At 52.1% G+C, this 22928-nt stretch overlaps 1 protein-coding gene across 3 annotated transcripts in view; it reads left to right on the top strand.

Annotated features, from left to right (window-relative positions):
* The window catches only part of Atp9a (ATPase phospholipid transporting 9A (putative)), a 97668-nt gene extending 79178 nt beyond the window's left edge, over positions 1–18490 (top strand). For all 3 annotated transcript variants that reach the window (XM_041670195.1, XM_041670196.1, XM_041670197.1), the window contains exons 17-28: positions 1–84; positions 1007–1177; positions 3207–3305; positions 3960–4049; positions 4154–4298; positions 5028–5092; positions 7927–8082; positions 12020–12084; positions 13230–13338; positions 14100–14157; positions 15097–15300; positions 18025–18490. In XM_041670195.1, the coding sequence (XP_041526129.1) occupies positions 1–84; positions 1007–1177; positions 3207–3305; positions 3960–4049; positions 4154–4298; positions 5028–5092; positions 7927–8082; positions 12020–12084; positions 13230–13338; positions 14100–14157; positions 15097–15300; positions 18025–18161 (1383 nt within the window). In that variant the 3' untranslated portion in view covers positions 18162–18490. The remainder of the gene's footprint in view (positions 85–1006; positions 1178–3206; positions 3306–3959; positions 4050–4153; positions 4299–5027; positions 5093–7926; positions 8083–12019; positions 12085–13229; positions 13339–14099; positions 14158–15096; positions 15301–18024) is intronic.
* The last annotated feature ends 4438 nt before the right edge of the window (positions 18491–22928 follow it).

Consider the following 22928-nt stretch of genomic DNA (forward strand, 5'->3'; position numbering starts at 1 on the left):
TGTGGCAACATGGCCCGGGAGGGACTGCGGGTGCTTGTGGTGGCCAAGAAGTCCCTCACAGAGGAGCAGTACCAAGACTTTGAAGTAAGTGTCTCGTGACCTTTGCCTTGCATCCCTGACCCATCTCAGTCACCTCTCCTGGGGACACACCTTGCTCGCCCCACTCTGGCCGTGCTGGCCTTTTTGAGCACCAGCTTTCCTGTCAGCGCAGGGCCTCTGCACATGCCCCGTGCAAAGGCGTTTGCTCTGCCTGGCGCTCGCTCCATTGCCCACCTCCCACTTCACGCTCACGCGTGGCCTCTCCAAGACGTCTCCCACACTACCTGTCATTTCCACAATCTCCCACGTGACTCACCTTCTTTGTCACCTACTCTAGGAAGATTCGAACTAAATCACTTCCACACCCCTATCCCATCTCTCTATCTCTGTTTTGCTGCTGTTTTGAGACAAGATTTTGCTTGTAGCCCAGGCTTGCCTGGAATCCTCCTGCCTCAGCTTCCTGAGTGCTGAGGTGACTGACATGAGCCACCCAGCTAGTTTTGAGCTATAAAATAGGTTAGAGTTGTGCTCCAATCCAATCTACTTGTGGTTTTCTCACCCCGTTGACTATGCTCCCCATGGAAGGACCTTGTCTGCCTGATGCCTGTGTCCCTGCTACAAGGCTGACATGTATGAGTGCCAGGGTGCATGTAGTTGAGGGACAGATCTCTAGGATCCTTGCCAGCTCCCCAGCAGTTGGCTTGGCCCTGTGCCTCTGATGTGCCCCATGTGTTTGTAAGACTTTAGGATCAGGTTTCTTTCATGGGTGCCTGCTGTGACTGTTCCCGCAGTTCCACCAGCTTCCCTTCAGTTTCACTGCCAGATAAAGGGGGAATAAATAGGGTCAGATTGGAGTCAGTTATCTTCAGAAGTGGGGTTCGGGAGGCCCAGCTGACCTGGGCAGTGTGTTGGGGTGATGGCCTCACCTCATCTCTCCACCCCCTGACTTGTCTCTGTCATTCCCCAGGCCCGCTATGTCCAAGCCAAGCTCAGTGTGCATGACCGTTCGCTCAAGGTGGCCACAGTGATCGAGAGCCTGGAGATGGAGATGGAGCTGCTGTGTCTGACTGGTGTGGAGGACCAACTACAGGCCGACGTCAGGCCCACGCTGGAGACGCTGCGCAATGCCGGCATCAAGGTAGGACTGTAGGGGAGACATTGAGTGTGTAAGGCTGGGTGAGGTGCCTCATAATCTTGGCATGTGGGAGTCAGTGATAGGATCTCAAGTTCAGGGTCAGCCTGGGATATAGTGAGAGCCTGTCCGCAAAAGGAAGAAGTGGAAGGAGTAGGGGACACCATGGCGCCCCACTTCAAAAGGCCTGGCTTGGGAAGGGGACCCCAGGGTGTCCCACTTCAGATGGCCTGTCTTGGAAAGGGCACCCTAGGGTACCCTACCTCAGAAGGCGTGGCTTGGGAAGGGTGCCCCACCTCAGAAGGCCTGGTTTGGGAAACCATCTTAAGTGACTGCTTCTCCTGGCTACCTCCTCACAGGGCTAGCTCTCTGAAGGTCAGGGGTATGTATCTTCCAGTCACTCAGGACAGCCCTGGGTCCCACTGCACCATGTGATTTGGTTGAGTGACTGGCTAGCGACTATCAGTTGCTCTGGCGCGGTGAGAAAGGGACAGCTACCCCATTGGGGAAGTAGAGAGACTTCTGTATTAATCTGCTGTTGGAGTGGAAGCAATCCAGATGGTTTCTCTGCGGGGCCAGCAGAGGGCGTCTGAGGACCAGTGATGCTGGGTTCTGAAGCTGAGGACTTGCATGTGTAGCTCAGGCTGTCCTCAAACTCCTAATTATACTGCTTTCATCTCCTGAGTGCTGGGATTATAGTTGTGGTTCTGTTTTTTTTATGCTGTACTGGGGATGGGACCCAGATCTCTGTGCATGGCAGGCAAGCACTCTACCACTGAGCACACCCTGTGCTTTTAACCTGTCTGTCTGTCTGTCTGTCTCCTCTCTGTCTCTTTCTCCCTCCCTCTTTCCCTCCCTTTCTCCCTCCCTCCCTCCCTCCCTCCCTCCCTCTCTCCCTCCCTCGAGAGACAGGGTCTCTCTCTGAACCTGGAGCGAGGCTGACTGCCCACAAGCCCAGCGCCCCTCCCTCCTTGTCCCTGCAGCTCCCCTGACCCCAACCCTGAGGTTGTAGGCAAGCATGACACACATGGCTTCCTATGTGGGTGCTGAGGTGTTCATGCTGATGCTGCAAATGCCTTTACCCAGCTCAGCCATCTCTGTAGCCTGTTAGTACACATACACAAGAGATGGATGAAGCTACTACCTCTGGCTAGACAGTCAACTTTGTGTGAAGTTTAAAGTGTGCTCTAACGGGCAAAGCACACCATCTAAGTGTGTGTTGTTTTTCACATGTTCCATTAGTAAGTGCCATGTGTGACTGACAGTGGTGGGTGTGCCCACCACAGGCTCCCTGCCGATTAGAGTGTGCTGGGTGCTGACGTCACACTGAGCCAAGAAGGCTGGTCACACTTGTAGGAGAGTGACCTGAGCCTCAGCTCTGCTCATTCATATGCGGGATTAGGACCATGACCTGCATGATTGAGACCCTGGAGCCTCAGGGTCTCAGGTGCCACCTCTGATCCCTCTTGTCGTCCTGTGAGAGACGCAGGCTCCATGGGGCACAGATAGTTCCGCCGTGGCTTCCAGAACTTAGGTCTCTCTGCTTGTGTCTCACTGCTCTTTACTGGCAGCCACTCAGCTACTGCAGAGCATGGTGCTTCGTTTGTTTTGCTTTTCGAGGTAGTATCTTGAGATGTAACCCAGGATGGTCTTGATCTCATAACCCTCCTGCCTCAGTCCTGACTGCTGGGATTACAGGCATGTATCACCATATCTGCTTATTATTGTTTTTTTATTTTATTGTTTTGGGGGAGTTCTTGATATGTAGCCTAGGCTAGCCCCCAATTCATAACAATCCTCCTGCTTCTGCCTCCTGAGTGCTAGGATTAAAGTTGTGCCCTACCACACCCCATTCAGCCCGATTTTTCTCTGGCGAACAGTCGGCTTTTGCTACCACTATTAGTAGCCACTGAGCCCCATGCTGGGCTCTCCCTGGAATCACAGGGACAACGAGTTCTCAAGAGCCTCACTGACCCTAGGGGCAGGGCATCTTGAGAGCCCAGCACTCAGGACTGCTTTCCTGCTGTGATTTCAGGTTTGGATGCTAACAGGGGACAAGCTGGAGACAGCCACGTGCACAGCCAAGAACGCACATCTGGTGACCAGAAACCAAGACATTCATGTTTTCCGGCTGGTAAAGCATCCTGCTGGGGCCATGCAGGGTGGTGTTTGCATTTGTCCTGTAACCCGTAACCTGGAGTGGGCCTCTGAAGGGAGGAGGGCAGCGTTGGTGACCTCAGGTGGTTGCGTAGGTTGCTGAAGGGCTAGGGGTCCCAACGGACAATCCCTTCAGCTAGTGTCAAGGAACTCCTTTACGTAGCCTTGAGCTCATGCCGTGCTCTGATCCTTTTTGGTGGTTGTGTTCTCCTTTGGGGAGCAGAAGAAAGTTGGCATCACCAACAGTCAAGCACAATGCATAAGCCTATAGCAGTACCTGTACAGAAAGGTGGTATAGTTGCCTGGTCCCCAGGCTGCCCTCCAGGACTCTGGTGACCCTGCTCCAGGCTAAGGAACCCCTCCGAGCTTTGGTCTCCTGGCTGCATTATTGAGAGTAAATGTGAGAGGTCTCCATGGTGCCTGCCCAGTCCTGACTGTGTGCCCGTTTTAGTCCTTGGGAAGCGGAAAGGAATGAATGTCATACAGTCTCCCGGGCCCACAGCATCCTTTACCCAAAGACTGGTGACGGGAGGGGAAGGACCTGTTCACACAAGCTGCAGGAGGCCGGAGTTCATCATGCCATCTGCCATTTCCAGAGAGCCAGGCCTTCTCTGTCCCTGTACCCTTTCAGGTGACCAACCGTGGGGAAGCACACCTTGAGCTGAATGCCTTCCGCAGGAAGCATGATTGTGCCCTGGTCATCTCTGGAGACTCTCTGGAGGTCAGTGCTGGGAACTTATGGGTAGGGTACCTCTTCCTGCTTTGGGTTGCAGGGAGGGGGTGGCATCGGCTGATGCTGCCCGCCTCCCCCACCCCCTGCCCCAGGTTTGCCTCAAGTACTATGAGTATGAGTTCATGGAGCTGGCCTGCCAGTGCCCAGCTGTTGTGTGCTGCCGTTGTGCCCCTACCCAGAAGGCCCAGATTGTGCGGCTGCTCCAGGAACGCACCGGAAAGCTCACCTGTGCAGTGGGTAAGCTCGCCTTGGTGGAAGGAGGCGTCGCTGGGAGTGGTCAGACTTGCTGGAGGCCCTGTCCTGCTGGCCCTGTCTGCTTGTGCTCTGCCCTGCAGATGCTCTGAACTGACTTGACAAGTACCTTAGAGTCCTGCTGCTGTGTGTTCAGATTTCCCAGGCCTCTTGACTCAGGCCAAGAGGATGCTATGGTTGCTCACCTCCCCTCCCTTGAGAGAGAGGAGACAAACATGCCTAAAGGGAAGGGTCCTTTCTTCTTGGCCTGTGGATGATGGCCATGGCATTCCAGAGGATTGAAGACCCCATGCTGAGGTTCAGATCTGTGTTCAAGTTTTTCAACCAAGTGGTCACTGACTGGTTATCATGGGTGGCGGCTCCCTTTCCCTCTTGGGCCTACATTTGCACCTCAGCCGGATGGAGACAATGGTGGTGGCCTCCTCGTCTGGGTGTTCAAGGATTAAAGTATGAGGTGTGCTGGCCACAGGGTCCTGAGGACGTCCATGTCCTGTAGGGGCTCTTGAGAAGAGGTTGTAGATGCTGGCCTCTGTGACAGCTCAGCATTTGACCCTGGCGAGCCACCTGGTCTCCAGCACGCATCAGCTGCCTCCTTTGAGGATGGCTGGCACAGAGTGAAGAGCAAGGCATGGATGGTTTCTCTGAGACTGCCATTGTGAGCCACCTCTCACTGTCCCCACATTCCTAATCTCCTCTCTGCTGTGTGCTCCGCAGGTGACGGGGGCAATGACGTCAGCATGATCCAGGAATCGGACTGTGGTGTGGGCGTGGAGGGCAAGGTGAGTGTGTGCACACAGTTCTTCCCCTCGGTTGGAGTTTCTAGTTTTTTCTTTTTGTTTCTTTTTCTTTCTTCTCCCCCCCTCTCCCCCCCACCTCTCTCCCTTTTTCCCTCTCTCTCTCCACGTTTCCCAGGCTGGTCTGGAACTTGATTCACAGCTGAGGGTGACCCTGACCCTGTCCCTCCTGCCTCCTTGAGGCTTGTACCACCATACTGTGCTGTGGTTCCTGGGTGAGACTTTGCTTCCAGAATCTGTGCAGATTCCTTTAGGTGTAGGTTTTAAGAAGCACAGCTGAGCCAGCAGTGGTGGCTCTGGCCTCTAATTCCAGTGCTCATGAAGAAGTAGATGCGAGAGGATTGTGTAGTTCCAGCCCAGCCAGCCCCAGCTCACGGAACAAGACCCTGCCTCAGAAAATCAGAAAGGTGGTGGGGGCTGGGGGGGGAGAGGCAGGGGCCAGAGAGGTGCTCAGTGGTCTGAGTACTGCTGTTGCAGGGGACTGGAGTTTGGTCCCCAGCACCGCATCCAGCCCCTCACACCCACAGGCACTCCAGGGGGTCCGCAGTCCTCTTCTGGCCTCACAGGCACGTGCATTCCCGTGCATGCCCACCCCCATGCATAGACACTCAGAATTAAAGATAAAGCAAATCTCGAAGGATTGCTTGGAGTTTAGCAAGCCTTTTATAGGTCGCTATCTACAAAGGAGATGTTTTCCCTTCTGTTAAAAATTCTCTCGTGAAGCCGGGCGGTAGTGGCGCACGCCTTTAATCCCAGCACTCGGGAGGCAGAGGCAGGCGGATCTCTATGAGTTCGAGGCCAGCCTGGTCTACAAGAGCTAGTGCCAGGACAGGCTCCAAAGCCGCAGAGAAACCCTGTCTCGAAAAACTAAAAAAAAAAAAAAATCTTTCGTGAGTCCTTGGGTTTTAGCTTATGACAGTAGTGAATGCTTGCCACAGCAGAAATAAATTGTGTAAGTCACGCCCAGCTTGCCTCTAAGCCGCACCAAGCTAGTGACATTGGGGAATCTTCCGAAATTCTTTTCTGGGCATTATGGTTTTGGGTGTGTGTGCTTTTGTTATAGATACCATCTACACATATTTTGTCCATGTATATATATTATTTTCGTGTATTCTTTCAAATTAAAAACATACCACACACTCTGTCATGCAGCTTGCTTAAATCTGTTACGTCTTGGATTCCTTTTTTCATCAGAAACAGGGGCAGCGGTCACTTCTAACCCTTCCTCTCTTTTCTAAATCTCTTATTAACCATGCTTTTAAATCATCAACTCCATTCTTAGGCCCAACCTCCTTATCAAGGCCGTCATCTCTTTGAATTGCCCTCAGCCTCCCATTTCTTTAGAACTCATGCTGAACAACAAGGATTGGCTTTTGTGCCCGGCTCTAAGTCTTTGTCTCCAGTTCAGCAAAGCCACAAGCACTGTAACTTTCTATTTTGAAAAAAAAAAATGTCATCTTGAACTGGGGATGTGGCTCAGTGAGTATAATAAGCACTTGTGGTACAAACATGAGGACCTGAGTTCAAATCCCCTGCATTTACCTAAAACGCTGGGCATAATCTAACATCGGGGGATGGAGACAGGTGGATCCTGAGAGCTCACTGGACCACCAGCTGAGCCTGCAAGCTTCTGGGTCAGTGAGGCCCTGTGTCAGTGTAGTACCCACACACACACTATATGTTATATATATAATGTTTTTCTGGCAGTGAGCTCCATCAGCCTTCCCTTCCTCTCACCTGCTGACTTCCGCTTTCTCTCCCTCTGGGCACACAGTTCATGGTAAATACTTCCCAGGGTCCTTAAGAAGCAGCATCTCCCTGCATCAGCACAGCAGCTGGACCTCCTCCCACTCCTGTCCCAGATGTAATGCTGACCTAATGATACATGGGCATTTTGCCCGATTGTCCCCAAAATGTCTTTGTAGCTTAAGAACAAAAGAAGCCCCAGGAAATAATCAAGGACCCCGAATTTCCTTCATTAGCGTGCGCTTGTGTCTCTTTAATCTTCTATAATGTAAAACACTTCTCTGATCTTTTTTTTTTAGGCGTGTTTGGTATTTGTGCCATTGAGATATATATTACATTTATTTATGTATTTGAATGTGAGTGCTGTCTGTGCATGGCCCAGTGCTCATGAGGAAGTCAGAGGACCCTTGGTGAGACTCATGTGGGTCCTGGGGCTTGATCTCAGGTCATCAGGCTTGGCAGCAAGAGCTTTACCTGCTGAACCATCCTGCCGGCCCTCCACTGATGTTGTTGAAGTACTAGGAATGTCAGTGGGTCCTTGGGTCAGTGCACTCTGAGCAGCCTGTGTGGCAAGAGTGTTCCAGGGGGATTTGTATCCTCAGGCTCACACCAGTAGATGCTGATGTCCATCTCTCAGTAGTGCCAGTCAGATGCCTTTGAAAACATGCATGCCACTGTGTGGGTGCAGTGTGAGCTCCACATCCAGGAGCATGCAGAACGTTCAGGAATGTTCTACACTGTGACTGCATCAGACTTCGCCCGTGTTTAACCCTTCAGGGCCTTCAAGTGTTATAAAGCTCCTATGGATGATTTTTTGCTTCTCATAAACACTGGGAGTGGGAGAGAACTTAATACCAGCCTCCTCTGACCTCCACGTTACAACTATCTCTGATTTAGTGTGGTTTTTATTTAAGTAAATTCCTCTTCTTAAATCCAATTTGACTTGGACCACCAACTGCGTGTAGCCTGAAACCAAAGTCTCGTTATTGAATGTCTTCAAAGGTCTCCTTGTCATGTCTTGTTGTTTCAATTAACAAGAGACATGCTCCCTGACCTCTGTGTGCGCATTGCAGGAAGGAAAGCAGGCGTCTCTGGCTGCGGACTTCTCTATCACCCAGTTCAAGCATCTTGGCCGGTTACTCATGGTGCACGGTCGGAACAGCTACAAGCGCTCGGCAGCCCTCAGCCAGTTTGTGATCCACAGGAGCCTCTGCATCAGCACCATGCAGGTGTGCAGCCGCGGGGACCTCTCAGAGTCACCTCTTCATAGCAGAGAGTAGGCACAGACACACCACGCAGGTACCGATACACATGGGTGCACCACCCAGGCAGGCAAGCAACGGGCGCCTTTCCCAGGTGCAAACACTGTGCAGGAGGGCGGCAACTGACCTTCCTACAGGCGTATGTGGGCAAGGCAGGTACACCGTGCAGGTGGGTGGCAGCTAGTGCCTCTCACAGGGCCGTTTGGGCGTGGCAGGCAGCTGGCACCTCTTACAGGTGCACACAGGTATGCTTTCCAGGTGGGCATTTATGTGTGCACCTGGGCATATGTAGCTCTGCCTCAGTATAAGTGGGCATCTAGGTGAGTGGCAGTTAGCCCTGTGCCCAGGTTCTTAGGACAGTCGTTGTCATGGAAAATCCCAGCAGTTGGACCCCACCTGGCCAGTTTAAGTCTCTGACCAAATCCCAGCTGACAGCCCCTAGCTAAGTTCTTCCGTCTCATCATGGGTTCCCCGGAAGAGGCAGGGTTTGGGCCAAACAAACATTCCAGCTCCTGTTTTTTTTTTTGTGCAGACAAGGGCCAAGAGGTGGCAGCCACAGCAGAGGAATAAACATGTGTGTGAGACAGGCACTTGTTAAGCGATCCAGGCTGGTATGCGTGCAAGGGTGTGATCATCACGTGCTGGGAGTAGTCATGCGCCACACACCTGGTGTTAACTCACATGTCTTGAGTGTATCCTAGACCTTGGCTCAATGCTTGTAATGTAGTCAGCATCTCCCGTCTGCCTCGCACTATAGCCTGAGCCCATTTTACAGGTGGAAAGGTTGAGGTTGAATCAGAGTGCGATCATCGCAGGGAACTGCAGCGTGGCCTGCCCATCAGAGTCAAACCTCGCTGGAAAGGGACTGATGCAGTTTCAGCTTGCAGAAGGCAGTGCACTCCTGGCCCAGGCTTTTGTTTCCCACCGCAGCCCCTCCACAGGCCTCAGGGTGAAGTACTTGAGTTCGGTGATGAGAACACTTGATTCTTATCACTTTTCGCCTGTATCACTGAGGACCTGTGAAGCCGGTGCACACACTGTTCCCTGACTCCAGGCTGACCTTTCCACCTGTGAAATGCCCTGGTGGGATCTGCCTTGACCTTGAACTTGGATTCAAATTGAAGGCATCTTCACCATCGTCTCATGAACAGAGGCAGGCCGCTGAGATGGCTGAGTGGGTGAAGGCGCTTGCTGCCAGGCCTGATACCCTGAGTTCAGTTCCGGATCCCATATGGTAGGCCGGAAGAACCGGCTCCCACCAGCTGCTCTCTGACCTGCATTCCAGCGCTGTGGAAAGCACACAGCACGTGCACACGTGCACCAGTGTAAACATTCTTAGGAAAGCTGTAGCCAGATGTGCACGGCCGCTCACTGCGTGGAGGGTGCGCGGAGGGTGCTCGTCCTGCCTCACGTGGGAGCGTTCCCTGCCGGCCTCTCGGGCCTGTTGAGGGAGACAAGCTGCACAGCTGCTGCCGATCATCAGACTGCATCTGCACTTTTAATTTATGTTAATCCATCATCAGACCGTTATGCTAATTCACTGATGGGACCAGGCCATGCTGTGGTTTTAATCACTGGGAGGGAGATTAATGATCTTGTCCCTGGGCACACACACAAAAGCAGGCAGATGAGCTGCCATTCCCATTGATATCTACTCAAAGGTTCCAGAAGGTTCTGGAGTGAGGTTGGCCTTGTTCCTTGTGCCTCTGAGGATCTTTAACCCTGGTCTCTAAGATTGCACCTTGACATGATGATCTCTGATGAACCAGACAGGTGTGTTCACTTCCTGTGATGCGCCCGTGTGTAGATGCAGGCTGTATGGTCAGTGTAAAGGGGCCCCTCTACGGGAAAGGGTTCTTATGGTGATTTGAAAAATAAGCCCTATTCTGCACGTTGGTGCAGCTGGACGAGAAGCCTTTAGCAAGTAGGCTCATGGCATGCTGTCACTGTGCATGCCACAGGTGTAAGGAGGAGCGCAGGTGTAGGGAGGAGCCCAGGTGTGGGGAGGAGCGCAGGTGTGGAGAGGAGCGCAGGTGTGGGGAGGAGCGCAGGTGTGGGGAGGAGCCCAGGTGTGGGGAGGAGCACAGGTGTGGGGAGGAGCACAGGTGTGGGGAGGAGCCCAGGTGTGGGGAGGAGCGCAGGTGTGGGGAGGAGCGCAGGTGTGGGGAGGAGCGCAGGTGTGGGGAGGAGCCCAGGTGTGGGGAGGAGCCCAGGTGTGGGGAGGAGCGCAGGTGTGGGGAGGAGCGCAGGTGTGGGGAGGAGCGCAGGTGTGGGGAGGAGCGCAGGTGTGGGGAGGAGCGCAGGTGTAGGGAGGGGCGCTCTGCCTTCCCAGTTGCTGTGAGATCCAACTTCTCTTGATGTTTAGGATTTTTCTTTTTTTAAATTTTGGTTTAGTGTTTTTGATCTGTTTCATTTTTGATCCTTGGTCTAATGTATCTCAGGCTGGCCTCAAACTCCCTGTGTAGCTAAGATTGACCTTGAACCCTTGGTCGGTCTACCCAACTTCTCTTGATGTTTAGGATTTTTCTTTTTTTAAATTTTGGTTTAGTGTTTTTGATCTGTTTCATTTTTGATCCTTGGTCTAATGTATCTCAGGCTGGCCTCAAACTCCCTGTGTAGCTAAGATTGACCTTGAACCCTTGGTCGGTCTACCCAACTTCTCTTGATGTTTAGGATTTTTCTTTTTTTAAATTTTGGTTTAGTGTTTTTGATCTGTTTCATTTTTGATCCTTGGTCTAATGTATCTCAGGCTGGCCTCAAACTCCCTGTGTAGCTAAGATTGACCTTGAACCCTTGGTCGGTCTACCCACCTCCATTTCAGAACTACTGGGACAGCAGGTGTGTGCCATTATACCTGGCTCAGCTACGTTTTTACAGAAAGCCTTCACTTGGCTCTCCTAGCATTCCCTGGGTTTACATTAGGGGAAAGAGCTTGGGAGCCACAGTCCCTCCACAAATCTGTAGGTGTTAGGATTTGGGAAGCATCAGTACTTGTCTTCCTTACCAGGCCTTCCCAGTATGCTCTGCTTTCCAGCAGTAGAAGCAGAGACTTAAGTGAGAGCTGGCAGAACCCTTACTGCCTTTTCTCACTGAAACACTAACTTGTCACATGCTTTGGGAAAAATTCTCACTGGGCACTGGTGGCACACGTCTTTAATTCCAGCATTTGGGAGTTAGAAGCAGGCAGATCTCTGAGTTCAAGGACAACCTGGTCTACAAAGTTAGTTTCAGGATAGCCAGAGCTACTAGAGAAACCCTGTCTCAAAACAAAGAAACAACCCCCCCCAATGTATGGCCCCAGGGCACAGCTCAGTGGCAGCTTGCTCACCCAGTAGGTGCAGGGTCCTCAGTTTGATCCTGAACATTGCAAAAATAGATCTTCCCACCCAAATTCCAAACTGTACTGTCTTCTATCCTGGTCTTTAAGGTGGCCAGTGTGGAAACACTGGTAGCTGTGTCCCCAGCTTGGTTTCTGGACCTACAGTGTGCTGTCAGGGTGTATACCTGGCGAGGTGTAATTCGGAGCTGTTGGAGTGTAGGCTCCTTAGGTAGGGGTGGACTTGAATCCCAAAGGGCCCTACAGTTTCTCATTGTGTAAAACATGAGTGGTTTCAGGACCTGGGTGTGAAGCCTTTCCAACCCCACTACACAGGGTGAGCTGTTCACACAAGAGGCTGAACTTGACTGTGGACACTCACTACTGGCCTTGTTGTGAATGAACTGTGTGGTCTCAGTCTAGCCCCTGACCCTCTCTGGGTCTTGATGGCCTTACCTGTATCTCAATGGTCCTAGTTTCCTAGGGCATTCGTGAAGGCTGCAGGAACCCCTGCACAGGGCGTATGGCATCTGCGGGGTAGGGGCTGTGCTGTGACTCTCGGTGACACCCCCTCCCTCCTTCATGCAGGCTGTCTTCTCCTCTGTGTTCTACTTCGCATCCGTTCCTCTCTACCAAGGGTTCCTGATCATCGGGTAAGTCACCGCGGAGAAGCTGCTCACTTTTTATGGCATCCCGAGAAACATCACAGGGAGGAGAGACATCAGAAGTGTCCGTGGCACCTTGGCTTCTGGCTGTAAGGCATGTTTTGAGCCTCCTTGAATTGGCAAGGCTTTGAAGCACCCTCACAAGATGGGGGAGGCAATCACCCCCTGTACCCTAGCCTGTGGTCATTGGGACCTGAAGCTGAACAAACTCAACAGGCTCAGAGAGTCTGAGGTGACCCTACTGGGGTGTTGGGATAGGGGAAGCATTTGCAGTCTGTCCTTTTGGTTGGAGCTGAGCCCAGGAGGATGCTGGGGTTCAGGGCCTTGCACAGCGTACAAAGTGTTGATGGTACATTGGCTCCCATTGGCACCACCTCTGTTCCTGGCCTGCGAGAGAGTCCCCAAGCTTCTTCTTACTCAGGCACATGGCAGGTAGCTCCACAATCCCAGGTACGAGAGCCCAATTCCACTTAAAAAGAACAGGGAGACAGATGGGCCAGACCAGGGACCGCAGCAGAGCCCTCTTCCTTGCTGTGTCTGCTGGTTGGGTCAGCCTGAAAGTAAACACTAGTTGCTACCTGTTTCCAGTTGGAAAACAGTGTCCCCTCGTCCAGACATGTGACAGGACATGTCACAACATAGTATGGGCCTACAATCTGCCCTTGTTACCTGCAACCCTGGCTGTCCTGGCTACTCTCTGTCTTTATGACAGCTGCATCTTCGCTTCAGGGCCTTTGTACCAGGTGTTGCTTGTACCTGGTGTGAGCTTCCAGATTGGCCCAGCACCTCCTCTTTGGGTGTCCACAGAAATGCCCCATTCCTGCTGACTTCCTGAGTCTGTGCCCCACGCCATACACACATGTACATACACACACACACACACACACACACACGTTTTTTCCCTCTTCCCCATTCTGCCCTCCTCTTTGGCACTGGTCTTTAACATTCCTTGATGTGGAGTCTACCACAAGAGCCCTCGAGGGCAGATGCTCACCTCTGTTTTATATCTGGAGTCTTAGTGCTAAGCGCTGGGCCTGGTGCATGATGGGTACAGTAAGCAGGTGAGCAGGAGGGAGGTTGGACTGCAGAGGCTGGGATAACGAGCAGTCCCTGATGGTGGCCATTCCCCTCAGGTATTCTACCATCTACACCATGTTTCCCGTGTTCTCCCTGGTTTTGGACAAAGACGTGAAGTCAGAAGTCGCCATGTTGTATCCTGAGCTCTACAAGGACCTCCTCAAGGTTCTCTAGCCCTCCCCGACTTCCACTCCGTTACCCCCCACCTCTCCCTTCTTTTCTCCGTTCATTTCTCACTTGCTCCTCCTGTCTGATGGGGCACAAGGAATGGAGGCTTCTTTCTTTGGGGGGAAGGAGGGGAGAGTTATGCCTGCCTTTGGAGGCGGAGGGTGGGAGGGCCGGTGCGGACTGCAAACAGAAGTGGTTTCTGAGAAGTCACTGGTCTGCTCTGCACCCGTGGACTGTGCTCCTGCAGGAGCCCTGACTCCGCGCTGCCAGAGGCAGGGGCTTTCCTCTGCATGTGTGGGATTTCCCTTTTGCTGTTTTTGTTTTGTTTTGTGTAAGCCCAGGGTCGTGTGCTTGTTAGGAAAGCATTCTACCACTGAACTACATTTCCTGCTAGCCTGGAACTCACAGATACCCACCTGCCTCTGCCTCCTGAACCCTGAGGTTAAAGGCGTGTACTACCCTGACTTTCTTTGTCCTTTTATTTCCCAGTGGTCTCACTAAGTTGCCAAGGGTAGTCTTGAACTCACTCTGAATCCTAGGCCAGCCTTGAACCCATCTTCCTCCTGTTTTAGTGTCCTCAGAGTAGCTTAGAAGACAGGCATATATCCACTCTGGGCTGTCCACAGTCAGATGTGGGGGGCCCTTTGTGGATGTTTGTGATAAAAACTGGCAGTGGTCAGTGGAAAGAGTCCCAACAAAGCTGATAGCAGTGAGCCTCCAGCCTCGGCAATGACCTGGTCTTTCTGTTTCTTATCTAGGGGCGGCCGCTATCCTACAAGACATTCTTAATTTGGGTGTTAATCAGTATCTATCAAGGTGAGGTTGGGGTGAGGGAAATGCCTGCTCTTCCTATGCTTTAACATTGACCTTTGTGGGAGGGGGCAGGGAAAGGGTTACCTAGAGAAAATAGGACCTAAGTTTGTACAGGGAATGTAATGGGTGCCTGAGGCACAGCAGGGTTCCATAGTGTGCACAGCAGGGTTCTACAGTGTGCACAGTGGGAGTTCTACAGTGCACAGCAGGGTTCCACAGTGCGCACATCAGGGTTCCACAGCGTGCACAGCGGGGTTCCACAGTGCACAGCAGGGTTCCACAGTGCGCACAGCAGGGTTCCACAGTGCGCACAGCAGGGTTTCATGTGCACAGCAGGGTTCTACAGTGCACAGCAGGGTTCCACAGTGCGCACAGTGGGGTTCTACAGCGCGCACAGCAGGGGGGGTTCCACAGTGTGCACAGCAGGGTTCCACAGCGCGCACAGCGGGGTTCCACAGTGTGCACAGAAGGGTTCTACAGTACGGTTTGGTTGCTTATCCCGCTGGCAAAGCCAGAGGGAATTCTAGGAGGTCAGGTCCATTTTTCCTAGTCCAAAATGTTCAAAAATGCAAAAGGTTTCGAGTCCTGACCTGGTGGGACACAGGGCACAGAAACACTATCACATGGTGTAAATGGCCTTCGGCTGAGTGTTGTGTAAGATAAATGGACATCCTGTGTAGACTTGGCCTAAGGCACCTCGTATACGTATGCAGAGACTAAGACACCCCAGGGATTGCCCAGGTGATGAATGAGCAGCAGGTGTATCTCAGGTGTTTCTGGAGTTTGCAGGGAGCACTGTCATGTATGGGGTCGCCTCAGGTGTTTCTGGTGTTTGCAGGGAGCACTGTCATGTATGGGGTCGCCTCAGGTGTTTCTGGTGTTTGCAGGGAGCACCGTCATGTATGTATGACGTGTTGTCTCAGGTGTTTCTGGTGTTTGCAGGGAGCACCATCATGTACGGGGCATTGCTGCTGTTCGAGTCAGAGTTCGTGCACATCGTGGCCATCTCCTTCACGTCACTCATCCTCACCGAGCTGCTGATGGTGGCGCTCACCATCCAGACGTGGCACTGGCTCATGACCGTGGCCGAGCTGCTCAGCTTGGCCTGCTACATCGCCTCCCTGGTGTTCCTCCACGAATTCATCGGTAAGACCCTGAGCTCGAGCCCGAGCCCCAGCCCCAGGACACAGTGCCCTCTTTGTTTTACTTGATTTGAGACAGAGTCTCACCGCATAGGCCAGGCTGGCCTCAAGCTATAGAGATCCACTTGCCCCTGTCTCCCAAGTGCTGAGATTAAAGGCATGCACCACCACATCTGGCAGCTGTCTGTTTTAAACTCTGCAGTGCTGGCTGACTTAGGAAGGGGGAATCCTGCATGATTTCACCAGGCACAATGAGCTGCTCTCTCTGTGGACTCCATACCCCAGTTCTGGCTAACTGCTGATCCAGAGCATTTGAACGAGAGGGTGTCTGTGCTGGACACGCACAGACTCATGGTTTGCTCAGCAGCCTACCTAGCAACTGTGCGCACAGTGCTTACTGCCCAGGTTCTTGGGCCGCGGGAGCTGCTCAGCAGGTACAGAGCGTATGCGCAGGTTTAGGAACAGGAAACTGATTTCTCAAAAGGACCCAAGCCTTTGTGGGTGTCTGTCTGCTGAGAGCCTGGGCACTGTCCCCTTCCCAGGCATGAAGGGGGTGCATGGTTTGCTGGGCTTTTCCAGTGACCTCCCAGGGATGCAGAGCATCTTCAGGGATAAATAACAAAGCAGTTTCCTGGGACAAGCCTTGTCACCAAGCCAGACTTTGCAAAGTTTTATTCCTTTCTTCTGCTTTTTTGGGGGGATCACAGAACCTCTTTCTTGGTTCCCATGAAATCTCAGTCAGAAGTTCAGTCTGAGCGTGAGTGCACTGTGGCCCATCAGCACCCAGGGAGCTGAGCTGACAGTCCACTCTCCTCTGCCCTAGTCCATAGGGAACACCATAAGCTCCATGAGATCTACTGGCTGTCATAGCTGGCTGAGAGGTGACAGTTGCTCCTAGCATTGGCTCATTTGGTAGACCAGTAGTCTCTGTCCCGAGCCAGGATGGCAGGGAGTTGACCCTTCTGGCTCGAGGGTGCAGGACACATGTAGAAGCGTCCTTTGGCCACAGAAGACTGACGGGACCAAACTGCAGAGAGAACCAAGGTCAGACCCCGGGGAAACCATACTGTAGGAACTCACAGATTAGATAGTATGGGGGGAGTGGGGAGGAAGGGGCACAGCATGGGGCTGAAGACAGTGGGTAAAGCAGTCAGTGGGGAGAAGTGAACCAGAAAGAGACTGCAGACCAGAGTGTTGGGAAGCAGGGACAGCACGGGAGAGGAGACAGCTGGGACGGGAAATGTGGGGCAGGGTGACTTCTCTGTAAGTAGAGACTGCTCGTTCACTTCCCGGCCACCCAGACCCAAATAATCACACAGAAACTATATTAATTACAACACTGTTTGGCCAATAGCTTAGATGTATTCCTCACTAGCCCTCGCATCTTAAATTAATCCATTTCTATTAATCTGTGCATCACTACGAGGCTTTGGCCTACCAGTAAGGTTCTGGTGTCTTGTCTCCTTCAGCAACTACATGGCGTCTCCCTGACTCTGCCTTCTTTGTCCCTGCATCCAGTTTAGTTTTCCTGCCAAGCTCTATTCTTATTATTAACCAATGGTAATAAAACATATTCACTGCATACAGAGGGGAATCCCACATTACTTCTTGGCTTAGCCATAGGCATGGGTTTGAGTGTGTCTGTGTCTGTCTCCAGGGCCAGCCTGTGTTTGCTCCTATACTGACCCTCACACTTGCTTTAAGGCATCCAGAAGTCACATCAGCTCAGCCGGTCCTTCTCCCTGTGTGTCTAGCCACCAGGCTGACTCCATTCTGGCCCAGACCTGTTTCTAGCTCCCCTCCACCCACTTGTGCAATAGACCCTGCTGTAACAGCCGCCTATTTCTCTGCTGGGTCCCCTTGTCACGCTACCACTGGTCTCCTCAGCCCAGGGCCTGTGCCATCCTAGGAGGCCAGCAGAGAGAGTCTGCCTTCTAGATCTCTGCAGTCAGATCAGCGATGTGTCTGTGTTTGAATGTGCTCAGATATCCTCTGGCGAGTCTGCTAGGGTGGGGGCGGGGGTGGGAAGCTTGAGTCTCCCAGGCTGCTTCCCTGCCCTTCATTCCTGCAATCCTGGCAGCAGGGCCGTCCACCCCTTCAGAGACTTCCAGGTGGTACAGGGAGAGCGGGGAGGCTGCAGGAAGTGCTTCCTTGGTGACTTCCTTCCGTCCTTCCTTCCTCCCTCCCTCCCTCCCTCCCTCCCTTCCTTCCTTCCTTCCTTCGCTCAAGACTGACAAGGGCTTACCCAGCTGCTCCCCTCCCAGGCTTCCCTAAGTTCCTGGCTTCACTACCCCAGCCCAGGACAGAGCACCCTGCCCCAAGTGCAAGCCTGATTTTGACAGGTGGTCTCTGCTCACTTTGCCCTGTGGCCATGGGTCCATCTCTTGACTTTCTGTGGGTTTCATTGAATCTGAACAGCCACTGAGAAGCAGAGACATGCAATGAACGTCACTTTCTGTGCTCTGTGGCCTAGAAGAAACTCCAGTTGTCATTTAGACTCAAAAACACCTGTGGGAATGTTTTCTGGAAGGTTCTTTTCCTAGTTGTTGAAAGTAACATTTCACCAAATGTGGGGGGCAGTAGGAGAGGGGAGGAAATGAGGGCCACAAACACCGCTGGTGTGCCCTCTGTGAGAAGAGAATGGGGAACGGAATAAAGAGTACTTTCTTCTGGTGGCCCCATGGCCGTCCCGCAAATGCTGCCATCATGGCCATCTTCTTGCTTACAGATGTCTACTTCATCGCCACCCTGTCCTTCCTCTGGAAGGTGTCTGTCATCACCCTGGTCAGCTGTCTCCCCCTCTACGTCCTCAAGTACCTGCGGAGACGATTCTCTCCCCCCAGCTACTCGAAGCTCACGTCGTAAGCTGCAGGGCGGCAGCAGGAAACTCCAGTCTGTGCTTGCCCAGTGGAAGGAATTCAAGTCCTGTGTGCATGATCCGCCTCCGGTGGACAGTTGCAGTCATGGCTGGCACATGCAGCTTCACTGAGGCGAGACTGGGCACCTAACAGGGTTGTGACACTGACTGAACGGGAGGGAGGGGCCTGAGAGGGGCACCTGTTGGAACCTTGGGTGCTGTGCTGCAGTGAGGGTGAAGGGATGGGGCCAGGTGGCTCACCTGAGGTTTGTGTGGGTTTGTGCAAGCTTCCTTACGGCTTGAACCTGTTGTCACGTGATAAAGTTTCTGTCTAGTTGAAGGTTGCCCCAGGCTTTTTATTTTTAAATAGTCTTATCACACATGCATCCTCAAATCTTTCTTGTTCTTAAAAAGGCGCACACCTTTAATCCTAGCACTTGGGAGGCAGAGGCAGACAGACCTCTTAAGTTTAAGGCCAGTTCAAACATTGAGAGTCCAAGACTACAATCCAGGGCCACATAGACCCTATCTCAAAAACAAACCAACCAACAAAAAAGTGTTTTCAGAAAAATAAAAATTTCTTAAGTTGGGCATGGTGTGTGCTTGGAATCCCAGTACTCAGGAGGCTGAGGCAGAGGCCATCCTTGACTGTTTAGTATCAAGTCAGTCAGGGTTTATAGTAAGACTGCAACACACACACACACACACACACACACACACACACACACACACACACACCCTGTTCATAGTAAGACTGCTGCAATACACACGTGAGAAAAGGAAAGGAAAATGAAAATATAAAGCTGTCCCTGTGGAAGGAAGAGGATGCGATTTGAAGAATCCAAGTCCTCTCGATGGGAGAGGCTGAGTCCCTTTGTACAGCCCTACCTGTGGAGCTGCGGGGACCCCGGGCTTTAGCGGAAGGCTGAGGGGAGCGGGTGCTGGAGGCTGCATGTTAGGCTTGATCTGTTTTGACAACCTGCCTGCAGCCACTCTTAAGTTCCCTGTGCCTGCCACATCATAAAGCAGCCCAGCGGAGTGGCCCCACTGCTGACGGGCAGTGCCGTCAAGGCCGGCCTGGACACCTCAAGCAGAGCTGCTCTAGCTGGAAGTACGAGGCCGCGCAGCGCTTTAACGTGTCGGCAGCGCAGTAAGAGCTCTGCTCGTTGTTTAGACAAGATGGCAGCCGTGACTAGCTCTGCTCGTTGTTTAGACAAGATGGCAGCCGTGACTAGCTCTGCTCGTTGTTTAGACAAGATGGCAGCCGTGACTAGCTCTGCTCGTTGTCTAGACAAGATGGCAGCCGTGACTCATATTCTGAAGCTAGGGCAGCGAGGTCAGGGCCCTGGGACCTTCTCTTCCCCGGTACAGCCCGTTTCCTGAGAAGAGGGATTACCAGGGACCGAGCTGGCAGGCAGAGGCCTCTCCCAGACTTCTCCTTTGTGGGCAGCAGCTCCTGCCAGGGTGGCCAGCTTCACCTTGGAGATGTGGCCTTGCGTCTTGCTAGTCTTTTAAAACCTCCAGTTGTCTCTGGACTCCTCCCATTGTGTTAAGAGCTTGTGCTTCGACCATGTTGTTCTCTCCGTGTCAGCCCTTTGTTCTGAGCGCAGAGGAGTTCAGGTAAGCTGGATCATGGCACACGAGTGACAGTTTAGGGATAAGATCGTCTCCCCAGTGTTTTAGAGAGATGGAACCAACCCCAGGCCTCAGGGTGGAGGAGGTCTTGCCCGCTGTCTTGGGCCTTTCCTTCCAGAAGTCACCCTGAGAAACTGGAAGGCTTAAGATAAATCTGTGCTGTGTTTGCAAACCTGAGCCCAGCCCCACATGTAGAGAATGACAGATTTCCGAGAGTTGGAGAAATCTGGTGACCGGTCTCTTGCTCGTTTGGGTGGAGTTGGCACTTCGGGTCTCACTTCATGATGCCTTGGCGTGCCTGAAACCTTAGGTACTGGACAGACTCCCCCATGAGCTTCTTGTTCTCTGGGGAGGCAGTCGAGAACATGAAGGACGAGCCATCCTGGGACTTCCCTGTGAACCAGCAACTTGCCAACACCACCCCCTGGGAGTCCCTGAGTGACAGGCACATGCAAACTTGGTGTCATGTTCATTTCTCAGAACACAAAAGGCAGTGGCCAAGAGACCATGAGCCTTTGCTACATGCCTCTAACTGCCGCTTCCACCAAGAATCCAAAGCACTTGGGCACTACAGGAGAGTGGGACTCTTGGCTTTTCCCTTCGTCTGTCCACTTGAAAACATCCCACTGATGCCCTCACCTGGGAACTCCAAGGGACCCAACAGAGCATTAACTTGAAGCCGGAGATCTCAGGGCCTTGTCACCTCCCTTTGAACACCAATAGCTCCACCCCGACAGCCCAGGCTATTCCTCTGAGGAAGGGTTATTTGTCCGGCTTCTGATAATGGCCTCAGGTGGGGCAAGCAGGTTTGCCTTTAGTTTCTCTTATTTCCCCTTTCTCCTTTAAGATGTGATGAGCAGACAGCCTCTCTGTCCACCCCATACAGGTACATGTCAGAGGCCAAAGTTATTGGATCCCTTGAAGCTAGAATTAAAGATGGTTGTGAGCCATGAGATGGGATCTGGGAACCAAACGACTCCTCTGGAAAAGCAGTAAACGCTATCCCCAAAAGACTCAGTTTTCATTTCTTTGAAGTTTCACCCTCTGGCTAGGGAGATGGGTGGGTCAGCGTGCGACCTGAGCTTGAGCCACAGCACACAAAGTCAGGCATGGTAATGTGAGCTTGTAATCCCAGCACTGGGGACAGCAGGACCCAGTGCTCTCTGGCCAGCCAGCCAGCCCTAACGGTCATGTTCCAGGGTCCAGTGAGAGATTCTGCCTCAAAAAGCTGGGTGGGTGGCACTGAGTTTGACCTCTGACCACCACAGAGACACGCAAATGTGTTTGGATCAGTGTACCCACGGGCAGCCGCATGAGCATACACAGGTTCCATCTCCCTCAGACCTCTTCTCACAGGAAAAATAAAGGAGGGAGCCTTTGTAAGTCAGTGTGTTTTGTTTCTTGTCCTTTTATTGTGAAGCTTTTTGTTGGTTTATCTTCTTGGACGGTTTTCGACAATTGCATCCATTTCTTTTGTTAGTGTTTGTGGAGGGAAACGAACGAGGTACAACCATTCCAGCCTGGAACCCCAGAAACATGCTCCAGTCACATAATGGGACCTTTCCTGTGTGACACCCACACCTACTCCTGCTGTTCCTGTGTGCTTAGAGTGGTTTTCTGAGTGCAGGCTGGGCTGGGTCAGTGACGGCTGTGTTTGTGGATGAGATGGGTGTGTGGTACATAGAATAGCAGCAGTGAGCGTGCAGGCCACAAGCCCACTTACCCAGGAGTCTCACGCCTTCCTTGGTGGAGTGTGTGTGTGTGTGTGTGTGTGTGTGTGTGTGCGCGCGCGCGCGTGTGAGAGAGAGCTGTGTGATGCTCTCTCAGTGCTCTCCAGTACATTGTCTTCAGAGTAGGGACACTTGAGCACAGCATGTTTTAATTTACTTAGCAGGAATGTCCAGATGCTTCAAATTCTCAGTTCTGTGATGACATGCGTGATTGGCTCGGTTTTGGGGCAATCCCTCTCCTTGTTTGCCAGCGTGGTCTGTTACTGCTGTCCAATAAAGCTTGTGTTCTCTCTGCCTTTGGGGGTCATTTTACTGTATGTGGGCGATGAAACACAGGCATGTCCGATCATGCTACTCTTGTTTGCCTATTTCATGGCACATAATTTTTCCCACTTACAAATTATTTGGGGGTCTGGGGACATAGTCAGTAAAGTACCTGCTGTACCAGTTTGAGGACCTGAGTTAGATCCTAAGTGCCCACATAAAAGTTGTAGTTGTGCCCATCTGTAACTCAAAACTGGAGATTCTGAAACAGAGTTTCCTGGGCCTCACTGGCCAGCCAGTCTATTGCAGTCAGCGAGAGACCCTGCCTCAAAAACTGAAGTGAAGAGCAGGGAAGAAGGCACTCAACACCAACTCCTGGCTTCCACACACATGTACACACATGCACTTGTATATACATGCCCCTGTATGCAAATACTAGTGTGTACATAAAGCTACACATAGGTTACTTTGATTTCAGAAAAACGAAGCAACCAGGTAACACATGTCAATTCCTTTTCTTGGGCAGGGTCTTGCTATATAGTCCTGGCTGGCCTGGAACTTGCTCTGTAGACCAGGCTGGCCTTGAACTCAGAGATCCACCTGCTGCTTTTCTAGTGCTGGAATCAAAAGCGTGCACCACCATGTCCTGTGCCTATCAGGTCTTACCCTACGCTGTTAGTCACTGTATGACTTGTCAAAAATCCTAAGCCTGATTGATAAAAATGGAGAAAAGGTCAAAGTTCTAATGGGTGATGTGAAGGGTTTTCGCTTTTTTTTTTTTCCAAAGAATGGAAACTTTGGGAACATGCCTCCATTGTCAGACAGAGGAGGTTTATAGACAATACGGTATATCATAAGCTTAATCTAGTCTCCTGGGTCAAAGGAGACTGTCCCTGGGAGGTGTGTGACATTAGCAGAAGACATCCTCCATTATCTGTCTCAGCTGGTGAGCAGGGTTTCTGACTCCCCGTGTGTGGAGGTCAGGGTACACAGGGCACCCCATACTAAGGTTACCTAAGCTCCCATGATAAAGCTGCTGAACTTAGCCTCATTTAATGGGCTCATGCTGTTTGGCCACCAGTATTTCAGTAAGAAATGCCACCTGTGGAAACAAGTTCTAACACCCATCTGGGCAGACAGTTTAAT

The sequence above is a fragment of the Microtus oregoni genome, unplaced genomic scaffold (genome assembly GCF_018167655.1).
Source record: "Microtus oregoni isolate MIOR12 unplaced genomic scaffold, Mior012 000020F_ref0000438, whole genome shotgun sequence".
Classification (NCBI taxonomy): Eukaryota; Metazoa; Chordata; class Mammalia; order Rodentia; family Cricetidae; genus Microtus; species Microtus oregoni.